The sequence below is a fragment of the Heterodontus francisci genome, chromosome X, assembly GCF_036365525.1.
Source record: "Heterodontus francisci isolate sHetFra1 chromosome X, sHetFra1.hap1, whole genome shotgun sequence".
NCBI classification, from domain to species: domain Eukaryota; kingdom Metazoa; phylum Chordata; class Chondrichthyes; order Heterodontiformes; family Heterodontidae; genus Heterodontus; species Heterodontus francisci.
This window is the reverse complement of record NC_090421.1, coordinates 5,616,717-5,636,184: the sequence shown is the minus strand read 5'-3', so window position 1 is coordinate 5,636,184 and position 19,468 is coordinate 5,616,717. Positions and strand designations below refer to the sequence as shown.

The 19,468-nt window shown below is 43.5% G+C and overlaps 1 protein-coding gene across 3 annotated transcripts in view; it reads right to left on the bottom strand.

Moving 5' to 3' along the window:
• Positions 1-19,468, bottom strand: part of erbb3a (erb-b2 receptor tyrosine kinase 3a) — a 145,399-nt gene that overhangs the window by 17,990 nt on the left and 107,941 nt on the right. For 2 of the 3 annotated variants that reach the window (XM_068024648.1, XM_068024650.1), the window contains exons 13-19: positions 15,181-15,313; positions 12,289-12,379; positions 10,582-10,736; positions 9,415-9,486; positions 3,619-3,754; positions 3,187-3,309; positions 128-226 (exon numbers count right to left, since the gene is read on the bottom strand). In XM_068024648.1, coding sequence (XP_067880749.1) covers positions 128-226; positions 3,187-3,309; positions 3,619-3,754; positions 9,415-9,486; positions 10,582-10,736; positions 12,289-12,379; positions 15,181-15,313 — 809 coding nt within the window. Of the gene's footprint in view, positions 1-127; positions 227-3,186; positions 3,310-3,618; positions 3,755-9,414; positions 9,487-9,559; positions 9,605-10,581; positions 10,737-12,288; positions 12,380-15,180; positions 15,314-19,468 lie in introns of all 3 variants that reach the window. The other variant, XM_068024649.1, reaches the window with a different exon arrangement.

The following is a 19,468-nucleotide window of genomic DNA, read 5'->3' as shown; positions in this document are numbered from 1 at the left end:
AAACTTACACATGAAGAATGATGACTTGAATGAGGAACCAGAGGGCTGCTCATTGGGAGCCCCTGTTGGGACTGTATACATATTCACGTGTGAACATTCACATAGACCTGGAGGAAGATAGACTTACCTCACTCACACCTCTTGACATGTCACAGCCACGCCCTTCCTGCAGGACCTTGATGGCCACTGGAATCTTCACAGACTCTCCCTCAGGAATCCAGAGCCCCTAGGAGCAGAAATGTTATCAGATCAAGAATAAATATAAGTAAAGGTGGATTTCTACTAGCATTGGATTTAGCACAGCACCACGTGGTCTGTACCAGTCTCACATAGTTGTTGGTTAAACCAACCATCACTTCATCTCTCAATTCTCAATGTCCTGAAGTTACTTAGTCCAGAAAGCCAGGGCCAAGTCATCAGCATATATAAAGAGCTGTGACTTTGTGGGAGGGAGGTCACTGGTATATATACTGAAGAGATATTTTGCATTGGTCTTCACTATAGAGGATACAAGTAACATCCCAGTATTAGCTGTAAGTCAGGAACTGGAAGGGTGGGAGGAACTCAAGAAAATTACAATCACCAGGGAAGTGGTACTGAACAAATTGTTGGAGCTGCGGACTGACAAGTCCCCGGGTCCTGATGCACTTCACCCTAGGGCGTTAAAAGAGAGATAGTTTATGCATTAGTTCTAATCTTCCAAAATTCCCTAGATTCGGGGAAGGTTCCATTCGATTGGAAAATAGCGAATGTAACTCCTTTATTTAAAATGGAAGGGAGACAGGCCAGTTAGCTTAACATCTGTCTTAGGGAAAATGTTAGAAGCTATTATTAAAAATGTTATAGCAGGGCATTTAGAAAAATTCATGGTAATCAGGCAGAGTCAACATGGTTTTGTGAAAGGGAAATCATGTTTAACCAATTTATTGGAGTTCTTTGAGGGAGTGACGTGTGCTGTGGATAAAGTGGAACTGGTGGATGTATTGTACTTAGATTTCCAGAAGGCATTTGATAAGGTGCCACATTAAAGGTTATTGCAGAAAATAAAAGCTCATAGTGTAGCGAGTAACATATTGGCATGGATAGAAGATTGGCTAGCTAACAGGAAACAGAGAGTAGGCATAAATGGGTCATTTTCTGGTTGGCAAGATGTAACGAGTGGTGTGCCACAGGGATCTGTGCTGGGATCTCAACTTTTTAAAATTTATATAAATTACTTAGATAAAGGGACCAAAGGTATGGTTGCTAAATTTGCTAATGACACAAAGATAGGTAGGAAAGTAACTTGTGAAGGGGACATTAGGGGGCTACAAAGCGATATGGATAGGTTAAGTGAGTGGGCAGAGACCTGGCAAATGGAGTATAATGTGGGAAAGTGTGAAATTGTCCACTTTGGCAGGAAGAATAAAAAAGCATATTATCTAGTTGGTGAGAGATTGCAGAGGGATCTGTGTGTCCTACTGCATGAATCGCAAAAGGTTAGTATGCAGGTACAGCACATAATTAGGAAAGCTGATAGAATGTTATTGTTTATCGTGAGGGGAATTGAATACAAAAGTAGGGAGGTTATGCTTCAACTATACAGGGCATTGGTGAGACCACATCTGGAGTACTGTGTACAGTACTGGTCTCCTTATTTAAAGGAAGAATGTAAATGCGTTGGAGGCAGTACAGAGAAGGTTTACTAGACTAATACGTGGAATGGGCGGGCTGTCTTATGAGGAAAGATTGGACAGGCTGGGCTTGTATCCGCTGGAATTTATAAGAGTAAGAGGCGACTTGATTGAAACATTCAAGACCCTGAGGGGTCTTGACAGTGTGGATGTGGAAAGGATGTTTCCCCTTGTGGGAGAATCTAGAACTTGGCTTCATTGTTTCAAAATAAGGGGTCACCCATTTAAGACCGAGATGAGGAAAAATTGTGGCCCCTACTGGAACACACTACATCCTACAAACCGACGACAGCCTCACCTCTCGATGGCACACTTCCTGGTTGACTGCTAACATCACCAACCACAACCTGGTAACTGACCTGAGCGAAGCCCCAGGTTTCAACCTCCCATGGAAAATCTGGACAATGTTCAACCATTTGAGGATAGACCAGGGAAGATGTGGCCACTTGCTCTGCAAGTGGAACACGAGGACCAACTTAAATTGTGACTGTGACCAACCAAGTCAGACCATCGCCCACATCTTGAACTCTTCCCCAGAGATATCCATTCCTGGTGGCATCATAACCATTCACACTGAATCAGCTGAAGCTGTTGAATGGATTATTAACCTCGACATCGAACTATAACTGCTTCCCCAGCCATACGAATATATATATCTCTCAATTGTTTCCACAAAGATTTTTACCTGTATTTTCACATCCTGTCGCTGAAACTCTTTCCAGCGTATCATAGTTTCTTACCAAGAAATAGCAACACATTTAAACTAGTAAATGAGCAACCTGATTTAATTCTTGGATCATTTCTGTATTGACACCAATGCTTTGTCTCACCTTAAATTCCTGTGCCTCATCAAGAATCTAAACTCACTTGGAATAGAATCCATTTATGTGCAAGAAGTTAAAACAGCCCAGCACTGCAAACAAGCTGTACACATTTACAGTACCTCCCAATTCCAGCACCATGCAAATCAACCAATATCAATGCCAGATCTGGAAGTGTTGATCATTTGTTTTGGTCTGTAAGCTACTTGGACAAAGTGGGCAGAAATGCGCCATTCCTGAAGAATGATTTTGTCCTAGTTTTCAAAAAAAAAGTGTGATACGCTTTGACTCCAGGCTTCCCAGGCAAGAGAAAGGACCCCCCCCCCCGCCCACCACCACCCCCAACCCCACCCCACTCCCATTTAGTTAGAATTCAGCTGTCTTGAAGTATATGAAATGTAAATGTACATTGTACATATATCTTACAATGGAAAGTGTAGTGAGGCACCTCATGTACTGTATTGAAAGAAGCTATCAGTATTGCAATTTATGTAATGCCAAATTTGAATTATGTATTTTTACAAATTTTATGAATAAAGTATATTTTTGGGGAAAAAAGTCAAAGTATCACAGGAATTCTTCAGCACTATATCAGAAAAGTAATTTTTTTAAAAAAGAGAGTACTGAATTTGTAATTTTACATGTATTGTTAGACTGGAAGACCACTGTGGCGCTGTCCTGCACCAACTCACCTTGTACACTGTTCCAAATACTCCAGACCCCAGCACCTTGACTTTCCGCAGTTCTGTCTCTTTCAGAATTCGTGTGGTTACCTGATTGGGTGAGTCGGCACTGGGATCAAGGGGATCAAGCATCTAATGAAAAGAAATAAAATCACAAAGGCAAAGCGTCATCCTTCTGCCAGTAATGGAAATAGCCATATCTGAGTCCATGAGTGAAAGAGGGGCCCTTTAAAAAAGAACATTCCCAAAAATGCTAATGAACTTTAACAGTTTCTTTCCTGTCTGAGCTCACCCAGACTTGCAAGGAGATTCAGTGGAGCACCACACAATATCACTCTTGGAAAGCAATTTCAACCTGAACACAGTTCCCACCGCACTCACATTCTGCACAATTCCCCTCTAAAGCAACTGCTCTTTTCCAACCTCAGGATAACCGCTTACCTCAGTCTCCAGGTATCGACGCATTGCCCTCTTCTTCCGAATGATCTGCCTTCTCCAGTAAATGACAGCCAGCAGTGCCACAAGTATCATGGCCATCAGCCCTCCAACCACTGCTGCCACAATCTGAGGGATTTGTCTGGGTTCAAAACAAGGCAAGTCAAAGCGGGATGTACCACAGACAATGGAGCTTGCACGTTCCGTCATTATTTTCTTCTTGAATATCAAGTAACTACATGCTAGCGAGAAGTTACAACAAGGGCCTTGGGCAGCAACACAGAGCTTTAAAGATCACTTATCAATTTTGCTGTAAAAACAATTCAGTAATGTGTCCAGTTGGTTAAAATTTGCGAAAATGTACAAGGACACCTGGAAAACGGGTAGCGCGGTTTAGAGAAGTCATGGAGACATCTGCGGCACTGTGAAGGTAATATAGAGCCTGGTAGTGTGTTGGTTACACTGGTTGTTTCACACCAGAATATTGCAGGGTCAAGCTCCCAAAGGAACGAGGAACTTGCTCCGCACGCTTTTCCCCAATTTTCTTCCCTCTTCTCCTGATGGCATTGATTCTTGGAGGGATAGCGTGTTGCAGGTGCCAGCTGCCCTCCAGTACCTCCACAAAGATGTGACTCGACACAGTGAATGTCAGCAGGCTATTTGCTTATGGGGGAGGAGGAGGTGTATCACAGTTGAGCCAGACCTTGTCCTCCCGTAACATCCGCACCCCTGAACTTTCCAGCAAGGGTTACTGGATAATGGCTGGGAGCAGGAACGCTGGCTGTTTTACCCCTCCTTAACCCAGAGGATTTGAGGCCAATTGCAACATCCATCCGCTGAAGCGACATACTGATAACTAACTCGTCTACTTCACCCACAATGCAGATGTTGGCCACGCTATGATTCAGCTCTGTGCTGGTACTCACACCAATGCAGTAATCCTAGCCACAGGTAGGAAGTGTTTGAAGTGAAACACTGTAATTAAATTGATTAAACATGTCCTTTAAAGCTCTGGAGGAAAAGCAGAATGAGGTGTGAAACAAAAACCACAGGGATTTTCCGACATACAGCAAACAAGACATTCAGAATCCAATGAGCTGGAATTCCCCAACTGAGGGAACAGAAAACTTTGCTGAAGAAATGTTGTTTGATCTGGAAATGTGGGATGGGAATTTTTGTGTTGTCACGGTGAGGGATGTTAGTGCTGGAAAATTCAGGAATCCAGTGTCAGCATCAAACACCCACTGGCCAGATACAGCATAACGCTGCCTCTGCTATGCCCCAACATGCCTTGGCCCTCACCATAGGTGAGCACTTCCTATAGCACAGTGTGACATTTCCCATTTATCAAATCAGCAGTTCAATTTTGTATGATATGGATCTTAATCTTTCTTAGACTCATAGAAGCTTACAGCACAGAAGGAGGCCATTCGGCCCATCGTGTCTGTGCCGGCTCTCTGTGGAAGCGACCAATTAGTCTCACTCCCCTGCTCTTTCCCCATAGCCCTATAAATGTTTACCTTTTTAATTATGTATCCAATTCCCTGTCGACAGTTACTATTATCCCTATAATAATATTCAATTTAAATTCTGAGTCTATCATATCTATACTTTCCAGATTACATTCATCATTGTAGTTTATATCACCTGAAATTGTTTTTTATTTTTGAATCTTAGTTGAGAAAAAGTGTAATCATTCTGCTGTCGGATTCCCTCCTTAATAGTTAGCATATGTTGCACTCATGCTACTGGGTAACTGATATATTGCATGATTTTTACGCATTTTAATAATACAGAAATAACTGGTTGAACAGAGTATGGGAATCTGTTTAGAAAAGGCACGAAACTACAGCAAGGTATTTCTAATGGGACTTGATCTGTTGGGGCTAATAATCAGCAGTTTATTTGGAATCAGGTAGCTTGATTTGCATATTATGCTAAGCAATTGAACTGTCTTGTTTCTGTCTTTAGAATTTGGCAAAACAGGTTAGAAAATGTTTACAAAATGCAGAAGACATCCATTGGCATGCTTCCTGTTTTTCCTCAGTATCAGAAAATATCCTGGTTGTTAGAAACAACCAAATGCTGAGGAAATACCAATGAAAATGGAGAATGATTCCAGTCAAACACTAAATCAAATTAGGGCTTGCTTTAAAAAAATACGCAGTAACTGGCATGATCAAATGAGTATAATGTCAACTATGGAAGGTATGCAGTTTCTTTTATATAAGCTCTTTCTTTGGAACCTACATTTTTTTTTATTCATTCACGGACTGTGGCCATCACTGGCAAGATCAACATTTATTGCCCATCCCAAATTGTCCTTAAGAAGGTGGTGGTGAGCAACCTTCTTGAAAAGCAGTAGTCCATGTGGCATAGGTACACCCACAGTGCTGTTTGGGAGGGAGCTCCAGGATTTTGACCCAATGACAGTGAGGGAATGGCGATATAGTTCCAAGTCAGGATGGTGTGTGACTTGGAGGGGAACTTGCAGGTGGTGGTGTTCCCATGCATCTGCTGCCCTTGTCCTTCTTAGTGGTAGAGGTTGTGGGTTTAGGAGGTTCTGTTGAAGAAACCTTGGTGCAGTGCATCTTATAGATGGTACACACTGCAGCCACAATGGTGGTGGAGGGAGTGAATGACCTTTTTTGAGTGAACAGTCAACCAATGCTTTGTTGAAACTTTAAAATCCTGCCCTTTCTTTGTATATAGCTAAGGACTGGCAATAATAAATTCAGTCTTCCTACTTATCCCTCCCTGAGTAATGTTGTATGAGTTTCTCTTGGTTGCCCTTGAACAAGAAGCTAAGCATCTTTTTGTGAGTTAGCTTTCATGAGCACATTTTAGAATGGGAGCAAGACTCTGAGTAGCGATAAAAACAGGACACAGTTACTGCTTTGTACCCGTCTTATTCTCCTGTTCGTTCAATATACTTATTTGTTAAGCTTTACCCACTAAGCTTCTGAGAAACCATTTAGTTGTGCTGCATTTCCAGTGGCAGGGATAGGGGGCAGCGGGGGTGGGGGGTGGGAGGAGAAGAAGAGTGTGAAGCACAAGGGGTTTGGAGATTTACATTTGGGTTCTGATACTACTCGTTTCCCTAGACGTACTAAACTTGAGCATAGCTTCAAGGCTGATGGAGTCTAGGATATTTTCATGTCAGCAGGAGATTTCTCCACACGCAATGAAAGGGTTTGAACAGTGACGCTGTAACCTGAAAGATGAGCATGAATGGTGGCTGCAACAAAGTGATCTGGTCTCACTCAGTGGAAGAAAGGGCCACTCAGGATTTCACATGCATGGTTAAGGAAAGACATACTTTTTGTCATTACACTTTTTGCACCTTGGACATTGCATTGTGTTTGCTTTTAAATCCACACAATAAAGGAGGGAAATAATTCATGCTCCCCAGAATTTTATACCATTTTACCAATTTTAAGGGGAGACAATGGTGTCACAGTAATATCACTGAAGTAGTAATCCAGACGCCTGGGCTAATGCCCTGGGGACACAGGTTCAAATCCCACCAAAGCAGCTGGTGGAATTTAAATTCAATTAATTAATAAAAATCTAGAATTGAAAGCTAGCCTCAGTAATGGTGCCATGAAACGATCATCGATTGTTGTAAAAACCCATCTGGTTCACTAATGTCCTTTAGGGAAGGAAATCTGCCATCCTTACCTGGTCTGGCCTACATGTGACTCCAGACCCACAGCAATGTGATTGACTCTTAGCTGCCTGAAATGGCCTAGCAAGCCACTCAGTTGTCAAAGGCAATTAGGGATGGGCAACAAATGCTGGCGTTGCCAGTGACGCCCACATCCCATGAAATTTTTTTTTTTAAACTGAGTAGGCAGGCAGGGCACTTGCCAATGCTGTTCTGTGTCAAGGTGGTGTGAGAGAGGAGGATGGGTTGACTTGCCCTCATTTCCTTCTCCCTTCTTCCCTCCCCTCTTCCTCTGGGAAAGTGATTCACCTAAACTCATCACCTATTCCTCGACAGCTCAGTGCGTGGGAAATCATGGGCACATACTAACATCGCTTGCCCTGTGACCCAGAGCGGTGGCAGATTGCTACACCATGCCATCAGCTGCCTGCTTCATGTTTGCAAATTTCCAAACTGAAATTCAGACCCTTCTACACAAAACATATGGTGCAATATAGCAACATAAGGTTATGTTGTTTCCCTTAATTATGAACTCATACCAAACACTGCGCTCCTTAAAAGGTGCGAGTCAAATTCACACTGTTTGCTTGAGTATCCAGCCAGAAATAGAAATACCTCATCTGTAAGAACTCTCTGGAACCAAGCTCAGTAGGAAAGTTTCAGATTAGCAAAGAATGCAGAAGAATCCATCTACTTATTTTTCTTCTTCCAATTTCTCCCCTCCAGCTTGAGACCACATTTGGCAGTGCACTTTGCAACCAAGCCACCAGGGCAGCCCATAACAGTGTATAAACAAAACATATTCTAGAGAGTTAGCAGTTTTCCAGCCTGCTCTTGTCAAGGAATCCTTACAGATGAAGTTTGACTGAAGGAGGAACCACCAGCAACCAAAGCAGGATAAAAAATTCAATGGAATAGCATGTTACTGTGCAGTGATCAAAATAGTGGCTAATGAAAGCACTGACAAAGACACACAGGGAGCATCACAATTCTGGGGCATGGGGTTAATGGCAGCAGATGGCGTAATTGAATGGCTGTTAAATTCTACACATTGTTATTACTACAAATAAATGGTTATTTTCAGTTGTACTCTGATTGACAGATTATTTATGGTGAGTGCTGTGACATGGAGTGAAACATCAAGATTTGACTGACAAATTATTCATCTCTTCATATTCTGTGAACACAATATCCTTTCTTGTCTTGGGTAATATAAAGTATGGCAGTGACTAAAAGGGGAGGCTTTTCATTTTCTACCGAGGGGCAGCATCAGATATTGGACCTGCAACATGGGACTCTCTGGCATGATTTCAAATCTCAGCCCCCTAAAACAGGGCCCTTTACTGTACCAGTGCAGAACTTCCTTTCTCCGGATACCGTGGAGCCCATCTATTGATTTAGGGTGCAATTACACTACAGGTTTAGTGTTGGTGCACTGTATCACAAAAGCTAACTAGGTTTGCTTGCATGAAATGTGGCGATACCTATCTGTCCAGTTCACCCCACCTTCCCCTAAACGCTGCCCATTTCTCTTTCAATTTGACATGATACTCATCACCAGCAAGCTGGTAAGCACAAGAGGCTGATTTTATTTTTCCTTCTTTCCATTCTGTCCCTTCTCCTCAAGGCTTTGCCTCCTCGCTGAGGTTTAGTTTTACAGGCACAAGCAATGCTGTGTCACCCAAGTGACCATTATTCGTGTATGAGCTGAGACAGTGAGTGTTACTGGACCGGGTGAGCATGGATCATGTCACAGCTGTGCCCACAGGCAAGTCACTGGATAGTAATCAGGAGTGCGAACCCTGGGTGATTTCCCCCTGCCCCTCCGTAACCCAGGCATGCTGAGCTCAAATGCCAAATGTAGCATCCCAAATTCCAAGTCAATTACAATCAGCTAGCTGATCACACAAATCAGGCATTAAAACCTGGATCTTTTGCCTGTGTCATCAGGATACAAACTGCCTTTTAAACATGAGAGAGCAGGAGGAGCTCATAAGTACAACAGTATAGAGTGAAACTTTCTCCTCAATTCTGTCCCCTTCGCCATCCAAATCTAATGTTGCACCCCCCATCACAGCTCTGATACAGAGGTTGGGTGGGGGGGAGGGGAGGGTGTGGAAGGGAGAGGATGTTACCTATTGTGTAATGCTTTGATGGGAGCCATCCAAGGATAGCGAGAGCAGTCCAGCACAGTGGGACCCTTACACCTGGATTTAATCAGAGTAAAAGGTAAAAGTCATAAGGCAGCATGCACGCACACACACACACAGCCAACTGTACCTATGAACAACTTCGCCACAGTCTGCAGCCTCTGAACCTCGGCACCTGATGTCATGGCACACAAAAGAAAACAAGTAAAAACCACAAAGCAGTTCTCAGGCTGGCATTCCGGCAAGACAACTCGACTTAGATGCAACAAGAGCACCATAAAACTGTGTGCAGCATACCTCAGGGATTCAAAAAAATACACATTGCAGTAAATAAACAAGTGTTAAATTTTGCTCTGTCACTCACATAAAAACAAAATCTGCAATCAATGTCTAACTAAGAGGTTGTCAGGTGAACGCATCTGCCATCGGCTGCCAGGAAGAGGTGTGAAGAGCTTTGCCTCATCCACCCATTCCAACAGGCTGGCTGAGATTGGGAATGTGCAGATATAAGCCTTCATTCCTACTCTACTGTGGCACAGCAATGGTGGTACACAAACCCAAAGCAACATCACTAAATGAACATATTGAGAGTATAACCAATCTTTGTAAGTTCATTGTGTGATTGGCTTCAGGATTTTTTCTTTAATGCTCCAATTTTCTGTCCTGAAAGTATTGAGTCCTTGCTGGGGTACCATTGCACGAGTCCAAGTAGCTATTATTCATGCATGAGCCTTTACAGTGAGCATTGCATGGTATTCAAATACAGAAGGCATCGAGGTCATGTTTGATCCAATCCTGACCTGATGTCCAGACGTGTACTTCCAGCAAGGGGTCTTGGATGGCAATCCGAAATGGAAACCCTGGATAATTTTTCCTCTTCCTAACCCAAGAGAAATTGCTGGTCCATTAAGGGAGAGTCAGCCTATTCAGCATAGAGGTGATACTTGCATCCAGTGGGTGTCCCTCCCCCTCATCGTATGGGTTGTGGGAGCCCATAAATACCCTCCCACAACTTGTCAGACTGTTAATCAGCTTGCAAATCCTTCCACTGCTTCATACTGTTCTCCAAAGGAAGAGAGCAAAGACACAAAAACAGCACAATGTTTTAAGAGTTTAAATGTGAGAATTCACAGAAAGTTACTCTATACCCACCCCTGCGTACAGTTCTCATGGCAGGGTTTGCATTCTTTGTTCTTGTCCGGATATTTGAAGATGAGACCCCGCTCACCCTGGATTCCCTCGGGACACTTTTCCACACAGTTGGGTCCGTCTTTGTAATGAGCACATTGAAAGCAGTGAGCAGGTCCCTGAACAGAACAGGAAAATAGATGAGGTTAGATCAGACAAAATGAGTGTCTTTTTGGACAAATGGCACCTTTCCTGTTCCCTATGCCCTCACTATGCTGAAATCAAGACTCAGCACTCCATCTCTTGTTGTAACTCTTTCTTTCCTGGGACCGCAAAACTATGGAACGCCTCATTCCCTCAGTCTTACTTCCTCCCACAATCTACAATCTAAGCTTAAATCAATGACTTGCTACTCACTGATTTACCTCATCTTTCCTCCTAATCCAGGTGGTGTCCTGCACTGTAGCCTTGGGTGTTCACCCGGGTCTCTCAATAATTATTTTTTGCAGTGAGCCTGAACCAGATTACAGTACTTTTGCAATTGCACTGAAGAATTGAGTCATTTCCTTGTTTGCTAGAACTAAGTAGATGCAGTTCAGGTGACCAGAGCAATCCAGTTACTCGATGACGGCTGGTTACTGGTGGGTTCCAGCACATGACGCCATGGATTGATAGGACAGGATTTCATGCCTGTCATTGCCCAGACACTGTCACTATGGGCAGGTATCAAACTGAAGGTAGACATGTCATCACAGTCAAGATCCTTCTTATTCACCTGATACCAGGCAGCAATCAAATAAGAACAGCAAAGGCCTGGGAGGAAGTCACCCATCACCTCATTTGGCCAATGATGACACAAAACACAGGGAGAAAATAAATGAAGGCTATGAAAAAAAAGAGAAAAACTGTTTGCTTTCCAACTGACTGGCACTAGATGTTAAATGCGTTTCTAGATATACACATTGTATCTTTACTGGAAGATACTGAAGTTAATTTTCACCTTCAGCATTTGGTTGGTGAACTGAACCGCCTGCCCATTATAGAAACTATCTAAGCGGGAGGGTGGGACTAATTGGACAGATCTTTCAAAGAGCTGGCACAAGCATGATGGGCCAAATGACCTCCTGATGTGCTGTAAGATTCAATGATTTTCATTCCATTGAGATCAATGGAAATAAAAGTCGGGCAGCCTATCTGCTATCTGCAGATGATACAATGAGAAGCAACCTGTTGTTAATGTTCTAGAACACATTGCAAATGTTAATTGCAAAGCCAGCAGTTTTTAAAAATGGACTGACCCAGGCGGGGGCGAAGAGATCATTAGAAGAGAAGGTAAATATTGGAGGATGTACTTTCAACGTAACATCATTTCAAAGTGTTGCCACTTTTAATCTTACCCCTGCACCTTGCTGGGATTCTCCTTTCAAACCTGACAAAGAGGCAACCAGCTGCTTTCTGCTCCAGGCTCAGATACCTGCAGGAATGGATGCTGGGTGATGGGAACTCAGTTCAAAGTCTGCAGCCAGATTTGCTGATGCCTTCTAATTAGTAATGTGGGACCAGGAAGTATATTGATTCCCCACTACATCCCCCTCCCCTCCCATTGGCTCCACCCACAATACAGAAACATTCTTCAAAATTAACTTGAATAATAATATATGAGAACCAAAGCAAGATGAGCCACTTGTGGCCATTTCTGACCCATTGGCAGTGTGTCAGTTTTCCTCATACCGTTCCATTGCAGGTGGGGCCTCCCTCGATCTTCTTACACTCCGGGTGACACTGCACACACATGGAGCCATCGGCGTACTCTCGCTGATCTCTGTATAAACAACAGTAGAATACTGATTGATTCTGCACACAGTTCCCTTGCACCCTTCCGGCAGCAATTTTAAGACCCCTAAGTGACATGACTGATACTCAGCTCACATCAACCTGCAGTTGCTTGTATTCATGAGTTACTCATTCACAATATCAGATTGGATGAAGAAGCCCATTTGATTCACCCTACCATCTTCCATATACAGCACTGACATATTTCTTAAATGAATCCAATATCCTGCCTCAACCATTCTTCCTGACAACTCTCTCCAGCTGTCGAGATCCATGTTGAATAAATACACATGTGAGGGTGTTAACAAGGTTCTGTTTGGCTCAGTCAGTAACACAGTCTTTTCTGACTCAGAAGGTTGTAGGTTTGACCCCCATTCCAGGACCTGAGCAAATAATCCAGGCTGACATTCCAGTACTGTAGTGAGGGAATGTTGCACTGTTGGAGCTGCTGTCTTTCAGATGTGATGTTAAACCAAGATCCCACAGCCTGTTTCAGTGATTCCAGTGGATATTACAGATCCCTTGGCACTATTTGAAAAAGAACAGGGAGTTGTCCTGGTGTCTTGGCCAACATTCCTCCCTCATCTAACAACACTGCCAAACAACAACACCTCATTGCTGTTTGTGGATTCCTGCTGTGTGCAAAACAGTGCTACATTTATCCACATAACAATAGTCACTGCACTTCCAAGTAATTCTTTGTATGATAAGCACTCTGGAATGTCTGAGAAATATGATACAGTGCTATTTAAATACTAGACTTTCTATCTTTCACAAAGCACTAACAGAATCAAGGGGAGATCAGATGATATCCTAAGTACATTATTCAGCTGTTTTAGGAGGTACACGTTAACAAAGTGACATAAGCAAATGCTTGATATCAATGATATGACTGGTGAAAGGGCATTGAAATTCTAGTCAGCGTTTGAAGTAAAGCCTGGCTCGGGTATAAAATTAAAACCCGACCCGGGCCCAACCTGAACCCGACCTGGAGTGCTTCAATTTTTTTTCATGCCCGACCAGACCCGGAAATATCAAACATGTTATCAGTACAGTAAAAAAAAAATTGCGTCAAAACATAGATTAAAAAGAAAACAATAGAAAAACAAAAACCGACCACAGCCAACCCGAGCCCGAATGCTGGACACAGAACATAGACCCAATCCAAACCCGACACACGTAGTTGGGTTTGGTCGGGTTCGGGTCGGGTAGCCAGGCTTTAGTTTGAAGATCAGAAAGTAATTAAACAGTGTTCTTTAATCCGTATACAATTTTCCTTCCTCATCTACAAGCTTTTCTCAGTTTCTACACCCTTCTATTTAATGAACAAGTCTTCCCCACATCCTAGCTTTGGATGATGTTCCGGGAGTGTCCAGCAGGGGAACTCTGTCACAGGACAAAAGGCATAACCCAAACCAGAATGCCAATAACCCTAAAAAGGATTTTATTTTTAAAACTCAGGAATTTGTTGTCTTGCGAGACAATTTTCAATATTTTTGTTTACAGGCTTCTTTTAAAGAGAGTGGTATTTGTTCTCTCAGTTGGCGGTCAGAATCAAACTCTCTCTTTTGGGATACATTATGTGCATAATATATACTGGCTGAGAGTGTGTTACAAGGCTAGATTTAGGGAATGTCCCTAACTGAGAGAACAAAGCTTCAATGATTGATCAACATTATCGGAGTCCTGAGGTACAATATGCCTTTGAAACGCCCTCTTACTCTTCACACCCATTTTTATCAGCTTTTGGTGTGACAGAGTCAGAATGGGCCTGTGATTGAATCAAATGATTTGAACTAAAATGCTATTGCACCACAGGGTTTGAAGAGCAGTGATAGAGCGACGTCTCAGTTCATTCCATCTTCACTGCCTCCGGAGAATCCTTGGCATCAGGTGGCAGGACCATATCTCCAACACAGAAGTCCTCGAGGCGGCCAACATCCCCAGCTTATACACACTACTGAGTCAGCAGCGCTGGAGATGGCTTGGCCATGTGAGCCGCATGGAAGATGGCAGGATCCCCAAGGACACATTGTACAGCGAGCTCGCCACTGGTATCAGACCCACCGGCCGTCCATGTCTCTGCTATAAAGACGTCTGCAAATGCGGCATGAAGTCCTGTGACATTGATCACAAGTCATGGGAGTCAGTTGCCAGCGATCGCCAGAGCTGGCGGACAGCCATAAAGGTGGGGCTAAAGAGTGGCGAGTTGAAGAGACTTAGCTGTTGGCAGGAAAAAAGACAGAAACGCAAGGGGAGAGCCAACTGTGTAACAGCCCCGATAACCAATTTTATCTGCAGCACCTGTGGAAGAGCCTGTCACTCTAGAATTGGCCTTTATAGCCACTCCAGGCGCTGCTTCACAAACCACTGACCACCTCTAGGCGCTTACCCATTGTCTCTCGAGACAAAGAGGAAGAAAGAAGAAGATAGAGGAATCACTCCCTGTGCAAATGATAATGGCGCCACTTCACAGGACAAGAAGCATCCAATAGGAAGCTCTCACGTATGGGCTAAATCACATCTTCCAGAGGCATTTTTCCCATTGCAGATTAGTTAGGGTTGCAGGTACTGCATATCACTGAGGACATGAAATGCAGAGGGAAGAATTACTGGAAATCTCTTTAACCCCCAGGCCATATCGGATGATGAAATTAGAAAAAGCAGCATGGGAGGGAGCCTGGGGTTGTGGGGGGGGGGAAAGGGGGGCAGTGGTGGGGAGGTCAATACTAACAGTAGGGCATTCCAGGAAGTGACTATAGGTAATACAGTGAGTACACAGCCACCTACCCCTCCAGGAAATGACAGCTTTTCACACAGGCTCTACCACGACTATGGAAGCCACAGGATAGACACTGACTGGGACCTGGGCCCCAACAGCCATCACTGGAACACAAAGGGTCACACACCTTTATTTCAGCCCCTGTGAAAAAAGAAAAAAAAAAAACAGACATCAGTACAGACATACAGCAGGTTTGACCCAAGATTTAGATCTAATACAGCTCCACACACCAACTTCAGTTAGGGGACGGCTATTGTTTCCGAACCTTGAACACCCATCAAGAATATGCTGTTCATATAGGATCCAGAGCAGATTGCCTCCTGCTCCCTAATGGTCATACCTGGCTTTCTAATGGGCCAGTGATGGTACATTGTTCTGTGTGCTGATACAACCCAGTGAGGTCCAAGTCTGTGCTAAGATCTTAGATGGAGCAATAGAAACATTACAATTGATCTGTGTGTTAGGGACAGGAAGGGAGGGAATAAAATCAGCCAGGGAATCCATTGCTATTGTTATGAAAGTAATTCTGTTTTTAAAAAAATATTTTTTGTGGAAATCATAGTCAAACTGAATAAATATTGGACCATTTTTTTTTCAAGAGACTCATCAAGGGGACACTGAAGAAACTGTTTTGGCAACAGTGTCGCATGACTCAAGTTAAAAATAGAACAGAAACCCTGGTAACACAGGAAGAAGTGGGCAGAGAAGTCAGTAGCGCCCCTTGATTGGACAAGCCCTGCAGCAGCAGCGCGCACCTGAGAGGGCAGAAAACTCACAAGCTTTTGGTTGTAGAGTCAGAGTGTGTTTTACCTGCTGGAGTGAGCAGCTGATAAAGTTAGCCTGCTGCTGAAGAAGTGAAGGAAGGAGAGAAGACCACAACCCAGCTTGCTTTCCAGCATCTCTAAGAAGTCCACTGTGTCAAGTCATCTTGTCTCCTGTCTTTGAAGAAAGCCTGCTAAATTAATTCTTAACGCCACCTGAAAAGAACTGTTCTAAAAGATCCCAATGACCCGTCTACGCGTACTCAGAGGCCAGTTTTGGAACAACACATCTCATTTGCTGTCAGCCCGATAGTTTTTTTGTCTGTAACAGAGCTTTAAAGTTTAAACATCCCTTTTATTTTTTCGGTGTGTGTGTGTGTGTGTGTGTGTGTGTGTGTGTGTGTGTGTGTGTGTGTGTGTGTGTGTGTGTGTGTGTGTGTGTGTGTGTGTGTGTGTGTGTGTGTGTGTGTGTGTGTGTGTGCGCGCTAAGGTTAAAAGGGGACTTTAAAATTTAAATTTGTGTGTTTATGCTTTACTTCATTACTAGTTAACACTTGTTCTCTAATAAACTGATAATTTTGTTGCTCATTAAAAAAAACCTGGTTAGTATGTTCTATTCTGGGAAAAATAGAGTATATGATTGACTGTATCAGTAAGTGAGAAAATTTAAAATATATGTTGTGACCTGTGAAGAAGTGGGACGAGTTTAAACATTGCACTCCTCCCACCTCGGTCGTAACACTATGCAAAAATTTCCCTCCCCCCGCCCGGAAATGAGTGCACATGGACATCAGATGGGGACAGGATGCCCCACGTGGTCAAAGAGCCACCCTACACTCAATGACTTGGGTGAGATACCAGAAGGCTACATATACCCAAGTGATCTTACTCCAGCAAGCTGTGAATGCCTCTACAACAGTGAGGACACTCCAAAAGTCCTTCATTGGCTGTAAAATGCTGTGAAACGTCCTGAGATTATGAAAGGTACTATCGAAATGCAAGTCCTTTATTTACAGGAGAAAATTGAGGGGGAGAAATAAGCATCTAACCAGGGAAATCAGGATGAACCACAGCAAGACCTCCAAAGGTCAAATGCAGAATAAGCAATGAAAGAAAGAAGAATGGGAGATGGAGGGAGCAACACTGGTGAAACAAGCTGGAAACCCACTTGTTTTTTTCTTAAATCAGGAGGAAGGTATTTCACCACCAACTGGTGAGCAAGTGGAATTTTCCATCCCTCACTGCTGAAACAATGACCGCAGTCTTCTGCAGTCCAGGCTCCGCATCAGATGTAAACGCAGAGTGCTGCAGGGCTTAGGGGCTGGCTTATTGGTGCAACTATTTGCTTAACTTCATCACTGATGTAAATAAGCGATCATCAACTGAAAGAAGTTATGGGTTTAAGGTACACGCATTTGTTTTGGTACCAACTAAAACCAACAGCAGAAGCGTACCCTGTAGTCTGTTGCTTCCATTAAACTCCAGCATGTTATTGTTCACCCAAGACGTAAAAACAGGCTAAGGAGCTGGAGTCAAGCTGTGTGGTATGAGGCAAGTTATCAATCACTGTGCCAGCTTTACCTGTCAAATCTGCCTTCTCTTTTTAAGCCATTTCTCTCGTGACACATTCGGGACTCATCACAGGTTTGAGATGTTGCTGCACCCAGTTTCCTCTCCGTCTCTCCCAAACATACAGACTCTTACTGGGGTACGTTGCCACAGCACCAGCAGTCCCCGGTACCTTGCTCAAGGGGTCCATTATTCATATGTTAGCCGATTTAGTGAATGTTGTCAGGCTATTCATCTGTGTGAGGCACTACAGCCAAGCAGACCTTGTTTTCACCTGATGGCCACAAACTCATACTTCCAGCAGGGGCTACTGGATCATGATCAGGTGTGGGACCCTTCAGATTTGCCCTTCCTGGAACCGGGGTACTGACACTAATTGTAGTACTACACCTATGTAGGGGCAGAAGATGTTAGTGTTGTTCTTAATGAATACTTTGTGTCTGTCTTTGCAATTAAGGAGGAAGAGTGTGAAGTATTGGATGTGATAAATATAGGGAGAGAGGAAGTATTAATGGGATTAGCATCTTTGAAAGTTAATAAATCACCAGGGCCAGATGAAATGTACACCAGGCTGTTAAAAGAAGCAAGAGAGGGAATAGCAGAGGGTCTGATCATCATTTTCCAGTCCTCACTGGATACAGGTGTGGTGCTGGAGGATTGGAAAACTGCTAACGTTGTACCTCTGTTTAAAAAGGGACCGAAGGATAGACCGAATAAATACAGGCCAGTCAGTCTAACTTCAGTAGTGGGCAAATTATTGGAATCTATTCTGAGAGACAGGATAAACTGTCACTTGGAAAGGCACGGATTAATCAAGGATAGTCAGCATGGATTTGTTAAGGGAAGATCTTGTCTGACCAACTTGATCGAATTTTTTGAAGTAACAAGGAAGATAGATGAGGGTAGTGCAGTTGATGTGGTCTACATGGATTTTAGCAAGGCTTTTGACAAGGTCCCCACATGACAGACTGGTTAACAAAATAAAATCCTATGGGATCCGGGGAAATGCAGAAAGGTGGATACAAAATTGGCTCAGTGGCAGGAAACAAAGAGTAATTGTTGACGGGTGTTTTTGCGACTGGAGAACTGTTTCCAGTGGCGTTCCTCAGGGCTCTGTACTGGGTCCCCTGCTTTTTGTGGTATATATTGATTTGGACATTAATGTAGGGGGCATAATCAAGAAGTTTGCAGATGACACAAAGATCGGCCGTGTGGTAGATAGTGAGGAGGATTGCTGTAGGCTGCAGGAAGATATTGATGGTCTGGTCAGATGGGCAGAAAAGTGGCAAATGGAATTCAACCCGGAGAAGTGTGAGGTGATGCATTTGGGGAGGTCACACAAAGCAAAGGAATACATGATTAATGAGAAAATACTGAAAAGTGTAGAGGAAGTGAGGGACCTTGGAGTGAATGTCCACAGATCCCTGAAGGTAGCAGGACAGGTCGATAAGGTGGTTAAGAAGGCACATGGAATCCTTTCCTTTATTAGCCAAGGTATAGAATATAAGAGCCGGGAGGTTATGCTGGAACTGTATAAATCATTGGTTAGGCCACAACTTGAGTAGTGTGTGCATTTCTGGTCACCTCATTACAGAAATTGCACTAGAGAGGATACAGAGGAGATTTACGAGGATGTTGCCAGGACTGGAAAAATGCAGCCATGAGGAAAGATTGGATAGGCTGGGATTGTTCTCCTTGGAACAGAGAAAGCTGAGGGGAGATTTGATTGAAATGTACAAAATTTTGAGGGGCCTGGATAGAGTGGAGGTGAAGGGTCTATTCACCTTAGCAGAGAGGTCAGTGACGAGGGGGGTATAGATTTAAAGTGATTGGTAGAAAAATTAGAGGGGAGATGAGGAAAATCTTTTTCACCCAGAGGGTGGTGAGGTCTGGAACTCACTGCCTGAAAGGGTAGTTGAGGCAGAGACTCTCAACTCATTCAAAAGAAGTCTGGATATGCACCTCA